Consider the following 14,834-nt stretch of genomic DNA (forward strand, 5'->3'; position numbering starts at 1 on the left):
CTATTTCATATACGGTATTACTTAACTGAATTAGAGTAATTCAAACAAATATGAAATTTTGAAGACAGCCTATAAAAAATCAAATGTTTCCCAATTATGGGTTTGTTTTGAATTTTAAACTGATGATGGCGCTGTTGTCTCGCCCAAACGTTATATGAAATAGACGACATGAATATTTTTATTTCACGTTTTGATTGAAACCTAGGAAGGAAAATTATAATAATCATTACACACATTCAGGAAAATAACTCAAGATTAGGATGATGGTGGCCGAGGCGTTGGACCTAAGGACTACCAACTGAAGGTCCGAGGATCGAATCCCCAGCCGGGCACATGCAGATCAAAAAGTATCATCGAGCTGACAAAAATATATTGCAGTTGAGTTCGCAGCAGAACACATCTAACTACTGAAAAAGGTTCTACTGTGGAAAACCTGACCATTTAAAGTTGAAAAAGTGAGCAAAAAACTTGAAAATTGCACATCTGAGCGTCCCTACTTAAAGTTCATAAAGCGTTCAATTTAGAGTTAGGTAATTCACAGCAGAAAAATATTAATAATTAAAGGTGTGTTCGCAGTAGAACACCCATATTTTACATAATCAAGCAGTCTACTGTGGAAACCTGACCATTTAAAGTTGAAAAACTGCGCAAAAAAAATTAAAATTGCGAATCTGAGCAGTCCCTACTTAGAGTTCAAGAAGCGTTCAATTTTGAGTGTAATTCACAGCAGAAAAAGACTTGATAATTGAAGGTCTGTTTGTAGCAGAACATCCCGAATTTACATAATAAAGCAGTTTACAGTGGAAAATATGTATAAAAATCGTTTAATTTCGTGTTCAATTCACGTAAAGAAAAATTAATTACCTGGCTTTGTCTCTCTGGATTTCCATAATGAAAAGTGACTTCCGTTGTAGATTATCCGATTAATAAAACTTTTTTCTTATCGACGTTTCTCCCAAAAATGTCCTTTTCAACGACCTTTCGATGTTAGAAAGTTTACTATTCTCCCCTGCTTCAGTGGAAACAGTTTCAAGCCCAAATATTATGATTCAAATTATTGAAAATGTATCAACGGGAAACCAGCACTGACTAACTAAAACTAACCAATACTAATCAACCCAAAACTAATAAAAAAATAACCCAAATATCTACAGCTACATATTGTCTACTAAATACTGTATTATACATGTGGCCACCTGCATTAAAATGATGATAACGCACTGTGTAGCAGCAAGTTATTTTATATAGTGAAAAAGTGAAGAACCGTGAACTTTCGAGCGTCAAAAATTTGTTGAAAAGGACTTTTTGGAAGAAACGCCACTAAGAAAAAGTTTTAGTTAAGGGAAGTTTTACAATAAAAGTCGCATATTTTTCAAGAAAATCCAAAAAGATTCAAACTAGCTTATTTGCAAGAAAAACACCATGATGACCACCAACTGACACAAATTGTCAGTAACAGGACAATAAAAAGAGTAGTTCACCGCAGAACACACCGCTTTATATTTACATTTTAAATTTTCAAGTAAAAAGCTTCTACAGCAGAAAACGTGGCAAGTTAAAGTTAAATAAATGAGAGCAAAATATTTCGGGTTTGATACATCGAATGATCCCTATTGAAAATACAAAATCCGTTTAAAATAGAGTAAAATTTACAAAAAAAAAACATGTGTGACGATGCAATCTTTCTTATACGAGATTGAAAAGTGTAGTTCACAGTAGAACACACTCGCTTTATATGAACATTTTAGATTTTCAAGTAAAAAGTTTCGACAGTAGAAAACCCGGCAAGTTAAAGTTGAATAAATGAGAGCAAAATGTTTCGAATTTAGTACATCGAATGATCCCTTTTGGAAATGCAAAATCCGTTTAAATTAGTGTAATTAATAGAAAAAAACATGTATGACAACGCAATCTTTTTCACAAGAAATTAAAAAGTGTAATTCACAGTAGAACACACCAGTAAGTAGTAAGTTGTAAGGTCAACATATTTTTTTTTATTTTTTTTTGGTGGTACCAAAATTATCTCTAGTAATACTTCGTCCAGGTTTGCCAAACACGCATTTCTGTTTGTTGTTATTGTGGATTATTTAATGTTATTGTGAAACGAAATGCGAAAAATTATTTTCTAAAGTGGGTGCTATTATAAACGAGCGAAGAACTAGAATCAGTAAAATGCGTCTGCAAAAAATTTTATTCTTAAATGTTAATTAATTTTTAAATGAAAATCAGATTTTTAAACATTTTCGCAGATAAACCGTATTTTTTATTTAATCACTCTAGTTTTATTATTATCAGTTCTTTTGATCTTTAAGTAGTTACTTCTGACCCAGGTTTTGCTTTTCATTTTAGAATATTTTATTTTAAGTTTACCAATGTTAAGAATTATGTTTTTAATAAAAGAAATCATTATGTATCATCACTATTTCTACTATCCTCATCATTCTGCATTTTTAATGAAAAATTTAAAAAGTAACATGTTCCTTTTGAAACCGTTTTTTGAAATCTATCACCAAGGTGAAACTGGAACGTTGTAACCCGTTACAGAAAAATAACCGTTTATCACACCTCTAGGACACACTCGTTTTATATTTACATTTTAAATTTTCAAATAAAAAGTTTCCACAGTAGAAAACCTGGCTAGTTCATGTTGAAACACTGAGTGAAGATTATTTTCAATTCGAGAATTCAAGCCGAATTATTGATTATCCAAAAACCGTTTGAATTAGAGTATTAATCACAGAGGAAAGCCAGTAAAAATGACAAAAATTACCTAATGTGATAAAAACATTGTGATAGTTTGTAAAAGAACAGAAAAGTCTCTTGAAAAAACCTCATTTATAAACGTATTAAATCTGACTTAAAAATTTGAAAATGAAAAAATCGTAGCCAGAACCCAGAATCTCTCTGGTCGGTTTTCGGCGAATAAATATATGACGAGCATGTATATAATAAGACACAAGTTAACAATATGGGAATAAAAGTTCTACGTCTATATGACAACCAGGGAAAAAGTAATACCAAACTTTCCGAAGGCTGAAACTTTAAAAAAGCAACTTGGTGTACAAAAAAACAGCCCGAAATCTAAATGGTTTGGCCAGAATCACACGCAACGTTTTAACGTGCTATCCGCCAATACTGCAATAATCAATAAATAGCAATAAACAATAAAAAATGTAATTATTCGGACGGATCCCAGCCCTTGAAAATCCCTAGCATTTAGCAGATAAGAATCATTTAGCAGAAAAAAAATTGTTTAAATTTTTAAATTTGGAAAAAACAGTCCGAATTCTAAATGGTTTGGCCAGGATCACACGCAAAGTTCTAACGTGATATCCTCCAATAATGCAATAAACAGCCCCTGAAAATCCCTAATATGAATCGTTCAGCCAAATTGCTTAAATTTTTAACAAACAGGTGATTTAAACACCTCTGGGTAATCCATACTTATGCATGTATGCTAATTAATGAAAAAAAATTGGAAAAATAGCGCAAAATCTACATGGATTCAGGATCAGTCACAGTAAAAGTAATGCTAAACTTACCTAAAGCTGCTTTGTACCACCTGGAAAAAAAAATCTGCATTTTTACATAAACTTAGTCGAAAAGCCAATGCTTTGATTGGAAAGAAAAAGACATAAGAAACTGAATAAAACTTTAAATGCTTCTCGAAAACTCAACTCAGTTCAAGTTAAGGGTTTCTATATTAATAATCCTTCTTACCAGCTTTTTGCAAACTGCGTTAAACATCAAAAAGCACACAAAATGAGAATCCACAAAAAAATTTAAAATAAATGTGGACCGTTGTTGCCTAAATGACACTAAATTAGTACTGTTATCCCATTTATGAACAAATAACTGACGACCGATTTAGTCCCTTGCCCATAACAGACTGAACTGAATCAGCTTTCCGATAGAACTCGTGCGAAAATAAGGTTTTTATCACATAAAAACGCACCGAGGCTCAAAACTTACATAATGATAGAATTGTTTGCTCCGTTTGCTCGCGGGCCCTTTGGGTGACTCATTGTATTGCTAGCTGTTCGATTTCAGTTTTTTTCTTATTGACGATTTTCTAGAAATTTCCAGTCTGCGATCGAACTGGTTTGGATATTTATCGTAAACAAAGTTGCTTTCTCGGGTAAAGATGAACAAACATCGCCGTTCATTGGGAGACTTTTGAATGCTCAATTAAATAATCGCTCTCCGATCAATCGTTTGCCAAATTGTCATGAATCCACCAAGATCCACCAAAATCAAAGTAAACCATTGGCAAAATGTGCCATGATTTGTGAATGCTTCACTTTGATTGCACTATTAAGAGCGACGGAGAATTCGCACTTTTACTCAACTGCACGCTTTCCTTTAAAAATTCATAACTTTCCATTTAGAAGAAGTAGCTACTTAAAACTTTCACACTCTATAGAAGAATCATGTGGTTGAGAGCTCTTAAATTTCCACTTCAATCGCAAGAAAGTCTGATTTTTGCCAACGGTCTAAAAAATGGGTCAAAAATTGGCATTGAAGATGTAATAGCAGCAGAACACCCCACCCCTATTTTACATAGTAAAGCAGTCTACTGTGGCAAATTTGACTAGTTAATATTGAGAACAAAAGATTTTGAACTCGAACTGATCTTATTGATAGTGTGTATAAGAACCGTTTAATTTCGTGTTTAATTTATGTAAATACAAAAAATTTTGGCGCGATATTTGAATTTGAAATATTTAAAAGGAGTAGATAGAAATGTTGCAAGCAGGAATGTGAAGAAATAGCAGAAGTAATAAGTAGGCAAAATAAAAGAAACAAGAAGAAGAAACAAGTAGAAAAACAATACCCTAGCTTTGGAATTGATAAACAATAAAATAATCGAGTGAGGCTGTTCCAAGGAATAAAGGATAGCTATTTTAAACAACTACTGCGCAGGCAAACAAGGCAAATCAAAATGATTGATATATTTCGCTTAATAATCTATAATATTGTACACATCAGCACTTTTTAGTTGGGGAGAAGACATATTCTTATTGTACTCTGAGTCTTTCCTGCAAGTTATATAAGCGATTCTTTGAAAAACAAAGTCCACAAATTCAGCGGGAGTTGTATATGAAGCCTCGAGTCCCATCAATGGCCGGACGAAATGAGCATTTTTCCTAGCAAATTTTTCGTCAATTAACGTGTAGAGATCCTGAAAATTATTATCAATTATTCATCATCAGTAAAAACTCTTACATCAATGTGAATACACGTTCAAAAATCTTCAAACTAGAATTTAAATGGTGTTTGATCGCAATATCAAGGCAAACAGTAGTTTAAATTGGAAAATATTTAGTTAAAAATATAAACAACAATTTTCAGTTAGATGTTTAGATGGTAAATTTGTCCACTCATCTTCATATTTAGCGCGTATTGCAATTGTTGCATTTGGTATTTTCTCTACTAAAGTGGTTAAATAGCAAATTTTACATTTTCTTAAAATTGTATGTTTATTTTTCAAAAAACTGTATTAAAATATCATTAAAAACGACGCAGAAAGTTACCTCATCTTGACAGAACTCTAAATCATCAGGAATCATTTTCATTACAGTATCGTCGATGATTTCTTGTAGCAATTTATCAGAGTCGTTAGTCTGCTGCAAATTGAGCGATGTTGAAAAGTTGCAGTTAGAAACGTGTGGCATATCCTCAAACTCCTGATTAAACACCATTGATTCCGGAGTAATCTAGGCATAATAAACTGCTACTATTTTGCAATTGAGCAACAGCATGCAAGCTTACATCGTGTTCTCGAAATAATTCGTTAAATCGCAGAAGGATTTTATTAAGGTATTTTTCAGGTTCTTCGGACAGATTTTCAAAGCGAGCCACTTTAACTAGTGTGCTCAAACACCCAATTGCAGTTAGCTCGTTTAAGGCTTTATAGACTCGCTTCCGTACTTCCTGATTAGTCATGGATATTATCCGTTTTGAAAAAGTCACTGACGGGAATTTTCGATCCAACCAACCTGAAATAAAAGCAGGATATGGTCAGTAAAATCTACAAGAAAATGGATTTTTGCGGAAACATCTAAGGTTATTTGAGGCAATACTGAAAGCAGAACAATAGAGAAAAATGTTGTGTAAATATAAGACTGAAATGATTAAAGGAAAATTCGTAGATCAATTTTAATCATTGACGCTTTATACCTACAAAAAATGCTAGATTTTTATCTGAATTGTTTTCGATTTTTTCCGACATGTTTTTTTCAGTTCTTATAGAGCGATTGAAAATGAGATGACCGGAGAGTAGTAATTACAACATTCTGATTCTCTCTGATCAGACTGATATAAACTGATTCAAAGCTGGTGAACATTACGAATAAAAGCACTGCAAATTAAATTTTTAAAGGGAAAATTTACCTTGTTGCGATAAATGTTTTATAGTGATGGAGCACCAAAACTGAAGCCCTTCTACCTGGACTAAACTGGAAGCCATCGGCGACATAATCTGTTCCATACTCCGGTAGACTTTGCTCAAAACTGCATCTTCTAGCCCCTCTTGGTTTAAACATGCTATACGCACCAATTTTACCATTTCGGCCTTCACTAGCGGATCTATGTGAGTTGCTAGTACATCTAAAACTTTATTCTGGCGCAACAAAAAGCAAAATAGGGAATTAGAGGATTACGATTCACAATCATTTTTGCTTACAATATATGGATTTCTAGGAATGATGTTTTCTATATCGTTCCATTCGAACATCTCTTGGAGACACTTAAAAGCTGCCGCTCTCACTAAATGATGCTCGTCGTTTAGAGCCATTGTCGAGATAAGATGCGGCAAGGATGCCTCGATAAGTATGTGTTTGAATGAGGCAAAACCTACGACAATCCATAAATACTTCTGATTAATCCCAACAATTCGAATCTTACTTGTGTTCGCACTAATCGTAATGGTGTTAATGAGTTCCAGCGCGGATTTCCGAACTTCCCATTCAGTTGTGAAACATTTGTGATACAATGTAGGTCCTAATTCGGTTAGATCTTCGTTGCAGTCTATCAGTAAAGACATTGAAGGCGATAGTCGTCTTGCAATTACCAGCTCGAGTAGTTTGCAAGCTTGCACAACTATCTTAAACATAAAAGTGAGATCAAATGAAGGAAAACTCGAAATAAACTTGAGAACAACGTTCAGATAGTCCTGTAAAAGTCAAACTGATTTAAGCATTTTAAAACCTCAAGCTCACCCTATACAAAGCAATCAACGTTTTTCCGACGGATAACTTAAACATTTCAGTTTATTTGAAGCGAAAATGCGTCTCTAGGTTTTAAATTATTTAGTTTCCTCTACCACTGAGACTTACAGAGCAATTTAGATTAGAAAACCAGAGCATCAGTTTTTTACGCTTGTTACTGGATCGTTTTAATTTAGTTAATAGGAAAATGAGCCATTTTGAAGCCACCAGTTGTTTCGCAGTAGCTCCTATAAAATTGAGTATATGACGCAGATTAATTCAGATAAAATAATTATATTTGAGAACAGAAACAAGTGTCGGCCTCAATTTTTCGCACCTTTTAATTGAATAATCTAACGCGCTTTAACACGAAATTGAGTCAATTGAAAGGAGCCAACAAAATAATTTCTGACACAGATATTTATTTGCTTAAAATCTTCTTTCCTAAACCCCAGCGAATGGCAAACATTTTGCAACAACAAAAAATTTGCCGCGGAATTCCCAAAAAACAAGCTTGAACAATTTCAGTTTCGTTAAGTTGGAAAAATTTGTGGTTATTTCAATTTCCTCTAGGAAGTTTACTGTCGATCACAGTCTGATTTAGAGAAAGTTCTCAATTGAGCTACTAAATACGAAGCAACCCCAATGTTTTAGAGTTGAGGATTATTTTTCTCTTTTACTCTTTTTTGCCATTTTTACGGCACATATTCTCCTACTTGGGCGTCTGGTTATACAGTGTGTCCCACCGGGAACCGCCGCGATCGATATCTGACAAACTGTAATTAGGAGAAGTTTGAAAATTGGACAGTGTGCCAAGGTCATTGGGGGCAAGCGGTCCAAAATATTTTCAAAATGGCCACACTTTCGGTTATACCGGAAGTAGGTATCAACTTGCTTATTTTAAATGGGACACCCTATATAATTACAGTTTTTAATTCTACTCCAAATTCGAAATGTATTTCATGTATAATATCCTATACCTAAGTCTAAACGTTTTTCAGATATTTGAGATTTTATTTAAAAAATGACAGTTGCAGCCACTTAAATAATTATTCATTTTTCCTATAAGGGAATTTGTCATACTTAATTTGAGTCGCATTTATTGTTGAAAAGGACTTCCTTTAATGGAATTTCGGAAACATTTTGAAAACTATTAATACAAAGTATTAAAAAAATAAGTTTCAAAATACAGTTGAAAAAACCGCGCAAAATCAATTTTTTCAAATGGAAACCTCCATTTTTGATAATTTTGTACTATTCAGTATTAAAAATAAGTGTAAGTTTGTTTAACGATGTCTATTCCAAAAGTGTTTAGTTTTCGAAATATTGCCAATTAAATATTTTCATATGACTTTTTTGCAGCACCTTCTTTTAAATCCTGTCACTCTTTGTTGCCATGGCGAAAGTGGCCATTTTTAGTGCAATCGAATGCCAAAGGAATGCTGTTAGCTGTCAGTTACCTATTGAAAATAATTAATAATCATGCCAGGGCGCTTGAATTATACAAACTAACATTATTTAAACTTATTTATTATTTATGAAGAATGTGATAAAGCTATATCAAGAACATGTGACACATTTGCCATTCGATATCCACAAAAACAGAAGCCTTCATGCTGTGCTCTTACACAAATTATTGAACATTTTAAGAATTTTGAATACGTCTTAATACCAGTGATTGATATGATAATAATTAATGATACGTAAACGGTTCTTGATATAACTTTATCACATTCTCCATAAATAATAAATAAGTTTAAATAATCTTCGTTTGTATAATTTAAGCGCACGGGAATGATTATTAATTATTTTCGAAAGGTAACTGTCAGCTGTCAGCATTCCTTTGGCATTTGATTGCATTCAAAATGGCCACTTTTGCCATGGCAATTAAGAGTGACAGGATTTAAAAGAAGATGCTTCAAAATAGCCATATGAAAACATTAAATTGGCAATATTTCGAAAACTAAACACTTTTCGAATATACATCGTTATAAAAACTTATACTTATTTTTAAAACTGAATAAACTGATTTTGGGCGGTTTTCTCAACTGCATTTTGAAACTTATTTTTTAACACTTTTTATTAATAGTTTTCAAAATGTTTTTGAAATTCCATTAAAGTAAGTCTTTTCAACAATAAATGTCACTCAAATAAAGTATGACAAATTCCCTTAAAAGAAAAATGAATAATTATTCGAGTGGCTGCAACTCTCATTTTTTACATAAAATTTCAAATATATCAAGAACGGTTAGACTTAGGTATAGGATATTGTACCGTGGATGGCCGAGTATCAAACTCTTTCTTCAGCTTCCAACTTTTATTCCACTCGGTATAACTTTAACTACGGAACAGGAACAAACTAACTTCAAAATTACCGTCAACTTCACAAACAATAACAATAACAATAACAGGCGGAAAACTCGCTCCTCCGACTCACGGGGTTCAACCTCCTCTGCACCCGGTCGCTCCTGTCACTTCACTCCCCCCTCTTTGGTTCTCGTCGTCGCTTATATAGTTTCCTCCAGGTAACCCAGACGGTTCTCGAAATCTCCAAAACAGGTGCGAAACTTCCCGCTTGTCAGTGTCATATTTGACAGTAAATGGGGCGCAAATGGGGCTCCCATTTACTGAAATACCATGAATTTTTATTCCTCCATTTCAAATGTGAGTACCCCAGGCCATTTCCGTTACAATATCATACATGAAATACATTTAGAACTTGCAGTAGATTTCAAAAATGTAATAATATATAGGGTGTTTCATTTAAAATAAGCAAGTTGATGCGCACTTCCAGTATGACCGGAAGTGTGACCATCTTGAAAATATTTGAGGCGGTGTGCCCCCAATAACCTCGGCACACTGCCCAATTTTCAAATTTCTGCTAATTACAGTTTGCCAGATATCGATCGCGGCGGTTCCCGGTGGGACACCCTGTATTAATAAAAATTGTTTTAACGCAAAAACTTACCGGTGTTGGCCACTGATAAGCTGTGCATCCCGAATTCAGAATATAAGACAATTCCAATATTTTAACACTATCGGACCATCCTAAGTTAAAAGATTCGATGAAAATATACATAGCGGTCAAGAGTTGCAGCATGTAGGTTTTAAGTCCGGCTTCAGGGGCTTGTTGCTGACTTACGACTTGTTTTACATAGTCAACTGTATCCTGCATTGAGTAAATGAGCGTTTCGAAAACGGTGCCCAAATGCTCTTTTGAGTACAGATGTCGCGAGCGGATTATGACTTTCACCGAGTCGCTGAATGCCTCAAAAGGAAGCAAAGGAATGTTTTTCCGGATTTTTTGCCCTAAAATTCAATCAGCATTTCAGTATAAAATATTATAGGAAAGTGCAAGAAACTTACCAACTTGAAGCGAGTTGAAGCTGAAATTTTGAACCAGTTTTGAGACGTACGTCATTCGCATCATATCTAAATCGAGATTTTTGAGCAACTGATGTCCCAACTTTTCCGAGATCAGCAAAATAAGCTCCAATTGCAAACCGACAAGTTCATTTTCAATATCAAGATTTTTTCCTTTCAGTGTATATTTTGGCAGCTTTTCCGATATGTTTTTCAGGTACTTCAAGGCGTAGTAATACAGCTCAAACACCAAATCTATCAACCCTAAAATGTTAAATAATTAAGCTTGTGAATGGTGAAATAAATTATATTGAGCTGAGTTGAGCACAGTAGGAAATCTGCAGAGTTTTGAATTTGAAAAACCAAAAATACTTAAAGACACGGAAGACGTATAGAACACGTTCCAGTAAGAATTCATAAACTCATTTTTCTGGTTTTCGTGTTCTTATTTGAAAAAATTCTGCAACTTTCCTGAGCGACTGTGTTTGGATTTCCACGATTTAATTTGTTACTTTGCCCGATTCTTCGCATTCGTTCTTCAAAATACACTTTTAGCGAAATAATACAACGTTCATCTCATTATTAAACATTTGGAAGTCGTAATTAAGTCGCCACAAATGGGCCACTTAGGTTGACGTCATTTTAACGTATTTTTAACTTGTTTGTCGCATTTAAACGACCTTAGCGCAATGAAGAAATGCATAGGACGTAAACAAAAAGTAGTTTTAAACTATAAAAATGTGCCTTTTAAAATTATACATTTTAAAAATTGTATATCTATCAGCAAATTTTTAGCGTCTATTTTTCGTTTCGCTCTATTCATCCGGGATAGAAGGCTAAACCACAAACGCTTTCTCCACAAATGACAATTTTGGTTTTTTTGTCCCCTTAATTTACGTAAAAACAACAAATAGCACATATTATTTATTTATTGGTAAAATTTGCGTAAACACCAGTCTGATCTAGCCAATTCAAGATAAACTCTATCCTATAAATAACTCTCAACGACTTGGTATAAACACTATTAACCGGAAATACTACACTTTATTTTCATTAAATTTATATTTAAATCCCAACTTTTGATGCAGGTACAGGGTGGACCACCATATTTTTGAACTTTGAAAAACTGTAAAAAGCTCACTTGCTAAAACTGCTTTGAAGTATACAAGAAAAACATTTATAATATAACACAGTGCGGTTTATAAGTTTTTGTGTGGCAATTTTTGACTGAAAAGTTTTCTATACTCAAAATAATAGCATTGCAAAATACGCTATTTTATGGATTTCCAGCCAATCATAATTTTCTGCGGAAACTTGAGCATAAACAGTTAATTGTTCTAAACAATGCAGTAAAAATAATTACACTTGATCTGTATATAATTTAATTCTATAAACATAGGAAAGCGTTTTTTAAGTACTTAGATATTCACATTCTTCATGCCAATGGATGGACTGGTCAGGTATCTATTACCTTTCAAAAAAACAACTTATTTACTACGGAAGTGGCATTTTTAAGATAATTGATTCCTCACATCCTGCGTAATTCCGTTATTAATGATTGTTTGTAGCTTTCCAGTCGAATAATTTCCTTATTTGCAGATTCGGCATCAGATTATTTAACTGAACCTTTGCAAAAATATCAACGAAATCTTTTAAATTTAATGTAATTTAATGAAGAGAAAAACTATTTCTGTATGTCTGGTCAAGGAGGGAAGGTACTAAACGACGTCATTCTGAATTTCCACAAAGAAAAGGGACAAATCTAGGGGTAAAATTATTGTTGATTTTTAATGATACACTTTCTACCTATGGAAAAAAATTATTTCGAAAAATGCTCGGACACGTAAACACTATATTTTTATAATAGTTTAAAATATTGTTTTACTAAACAAAAACGGGATCCTGAGCGGAAAGTTTCATTAAAAAATGCGGCTGCTGAGATTGAAATATTTCGGCAAATACACAATTTAAATAAATTTAAAATACTCATATTGTTCTGCGGTTTCACAAGTTTTCTCAATTTTTTTTTATCAAAATTTATTCATGAATATATTCCAAGTGCTATATAATAATGAAGTAATACATTAAAAATTATATTGTTTTCTATTAAAACTTACCTTAATCTTCCCATAGAATTGACTAGTGCTATGAAATATAAGGCGTGTCACAAATAAAACATAGACTTTGATATATTGAAAAGTACAAATTTTAAATTATATCCGTTTCCCATGGAATCAATCTTAAAATAAATTCTGCTCTGTCGTGACTTAGAACTAACCTTTATCTGTTTCAGTCTCTGCTATTCTCAAAAAGCCGGTGATAGCAAGGGGGTCTTCATTAATGGACTTAATACCATCGAAAATATCAGCGAGTTTAAAAAAAGACAAAGTTAACACTATTCGATCTAAGCTAAGACATGCGACTTTATCGTTTGTAGTTTTCGAAATCGTATCACTTGCTACATCAACCTAAAACAAAGGTATTAACTCTTTGTTAACGCGCTTTGCGGCAACTTTTCTACCTCAAGATTAACCATCAAATGCAACACTCCAGCAGTATACGCTTCGAGTAATCTTTCCTGGATTTCAACCAAACACAATAAGCTGGGCTTTAGATCTTGTATCATTTGAAAGTGTTCTTTTGGACTGTTTGATCGTGTTGCTTCGATTATTCGGGCTGAACTTAATAGTGGTCCTGCTAATACATGTAGAACTGAATAGCATGATTCACTGTTAAAACTATGCATTTTGTCTAGGAGTTTTGTCAGGAATTTGTACCTATAAGACACCACCCGAATTAGAGGCCAGTAATCTTCCTAATAAAACCGAAAGTCTCACCCAATGGTAGTAACTTCCTCATCTAGTCCCTGATGGTCTAAAGTCACTTTATAGGCATATGTCCAGTATTTCGTTTCCATCAGTCCATTAATTCCGCTCTGATGCTCCAGGAACGAATCCAGAAGCTCCAGAAACAGGATTTTCGTCTCTTTTTCAAAGGGAATGTCGGTGGGTTTTGAGACGTACAGCAATCCCGGCAGAACATTGTTTGCCGTTAAATTTATAAAACAGGTTTCGTCTCTTGAGGTGAATTTGGCTAAAGTCAGTAAAAACCTAATTTGGCTTTGTCTAGGCAAAGTGGCTCTTTTCGATAGGAAGTTTAGCGACTCAGATAGGCATTTTTCGCATTGCTCTTTGTCTCTATAGTTTGTTTCCTGTTCCACTTCATTATCTGCAACAAAAAATGTGTTTTCAAAGCTGTTACATGCTTTACTGTTTTTAGTGGATAGGCGGCAGTTGAGCCACGGGCTTGATTGGACTTTTTTAAGCCAGGCAAAAGAACATGTCAATAATACAAGTAGACATGCATTGTATTGCAATTAGCAATAGCGATACTGAAAGAAATATAAAATATTTGATATTTACAATCACTCTGTATGTAAACTTTGATAAAATTTCCGAATCAAAACATATTTTTCAAGCATTCGCTTATGATTATTTTGTAATTTAAGATTAAAGGCGCTTGCCATAGTGCAATCAGCATTAGCCTTTGACTAAAAATATCCGTTCATTAACCAGCCGATGATGGCAACATTTCGGAAGGCTCCCAACACTTTTAAATTTCAATTTTTTTGGTGCAAATGTATGAAGTACAAAGCTTTCTATTCTCCCAAAATGGTCCTCGTATAGACCTGCAGATTCCAATTTAAAATAGTCAACATATTCAACAGGACGGGACAACATTTAGAAACTTATACAGTGTCTCAAACAAGACACTTTTTATTCTTATATTGAATTGGATTTGAATTGAATGGATTTGAATTGAATGGATTTAAATCTCAAAATATGAACAAATTCATCTTCATATTGGTGCGTTTAGGCAAATAACACTTAATTGATCATCAAAATCGGAAAATGTATCAAACTGTATGTATAAAATCAGCACATGCAACTTAAAAGACATTGTACGTACTTTCCTGACTGTGTTTCAATTCCAAATTAAAATCAAATCCTGGGTTCTTCAGTCATTTATTGTCTATTTATCAATTAAAAAAACGTTTCGGTGTTTTCCACCATCATCAGTTTCAATGTGTAGCGTTGTTGCTACTTTACGCCTTGTCATGTATTTGGAGTATTTACTCAATTTTTTTATTTGGAGTATTTATTCAATACTCCAAATACATGCCAAGGCGTAAAGTAGCAACAACGCTACACATTGAAACTGATGATGGTGGAAAACACCGAAACGTTTTTTTAATTGATAAAT

General features: G+C 33.5%; 1 protein-coding gene and 1 long non-coding RNA gene across 3 annotated transcripts in view; both read right to left on the reverse strand.

Annotated features, from left to right (window-relative positions):
• LOC125503510 overlaps positions 1 to 3,918 on the reverse strand; it is a 5,529-nt gene extending 1,611 nt beyond the window's left edge. Inside the window, exons 1-2 of the long non-coding RNA XR_007280928.1 lie at positions 3,721 to 3,918; positions 3,543 to 3,562 (exon numbers count right to left, since the gene is read on the reverse strand). This is a non-coding gene — a long non-coding RNA (uncharacterized LOC125503510). The remainder of the gene's footprint in view (positions 1 to 3,542; positions 3,563 to 3,720) is intronic.
• A 1,019-nt stretch (positions 3,919 to 4,937) lies between these two features.
• Positions 4,938 to 14,834, reverse strand: part of LOC109533403 — a 24,687-nt gene continuing 14,790 nt past the window's right edge. For both annotated transcript variants that reach the window (XM_019898708.2, XM_019898709.2), the window contains exons 3-13: positions 13,409 to 13,799; positions 13,093 to 13,348; positions 12,850 to 13,039; positions 10,575 to 10,835; positions 10,177 to 10,517; positions 6,907 to 7,105; positions 6,686 to 6,855; positions 6,394 to 6,622; positions 5,773 to 5,999; positions 5,535 to 5,717; positions 4,938 to 5,182 (exon numbers count right to left, since the gene is read on the reverse strand). In XM_019898708.2, coding sequence (XP_019754267.1) covers positions 4,961 to 5,182; positions 5,535 to 5,717; positions 5,773 to 5,999; positions 6,394 to 6,622; positions 6,686 to 6,855; positions 6,907 to 7,105; positions 10,177 to 10,517; positions 10,575 to 10,835; positions 12,850 to 13,039; positions 13,093 to 13,348; positions 13,409 to 13,799 — 2,669 coding nt within the window. In that variant the 3' untranslated portion in view covers positions 4,938 to 4,960. The remainder of the gene's footprint in view (positions 5,183 to 5,534; positions 5,718 to 5,772; positions 6,000 to 6,393; positions 6,623 to 6,685; positions 6,856 to 6,906; positions 7,106 to 10,176; positions 10,518 to 10,574; positions 10,836 to 12,849; positions 13,040 to 13,092; positions 13,349 to 13,408; positions 13,800 to 14,834) is intronic.

Source organism: Dendroctonus ponderosae, unplaced genomic scaffold (assembly GCF_020466585.1).
Source record: "Dendroctonus ponderosae isolate FM_Combo_2020 unplaced genomic scaffold, Dpon_F_20191213v2 Dpon_F_20191213_1, whole genome shotgun sequence".
Lineage (NCBI taxonomy): Eukaryota > Metazoa > Arthropoda > Insecta > Coleoptera > Curculionidae > Dendroctonus > Dendroctonus ponderosae.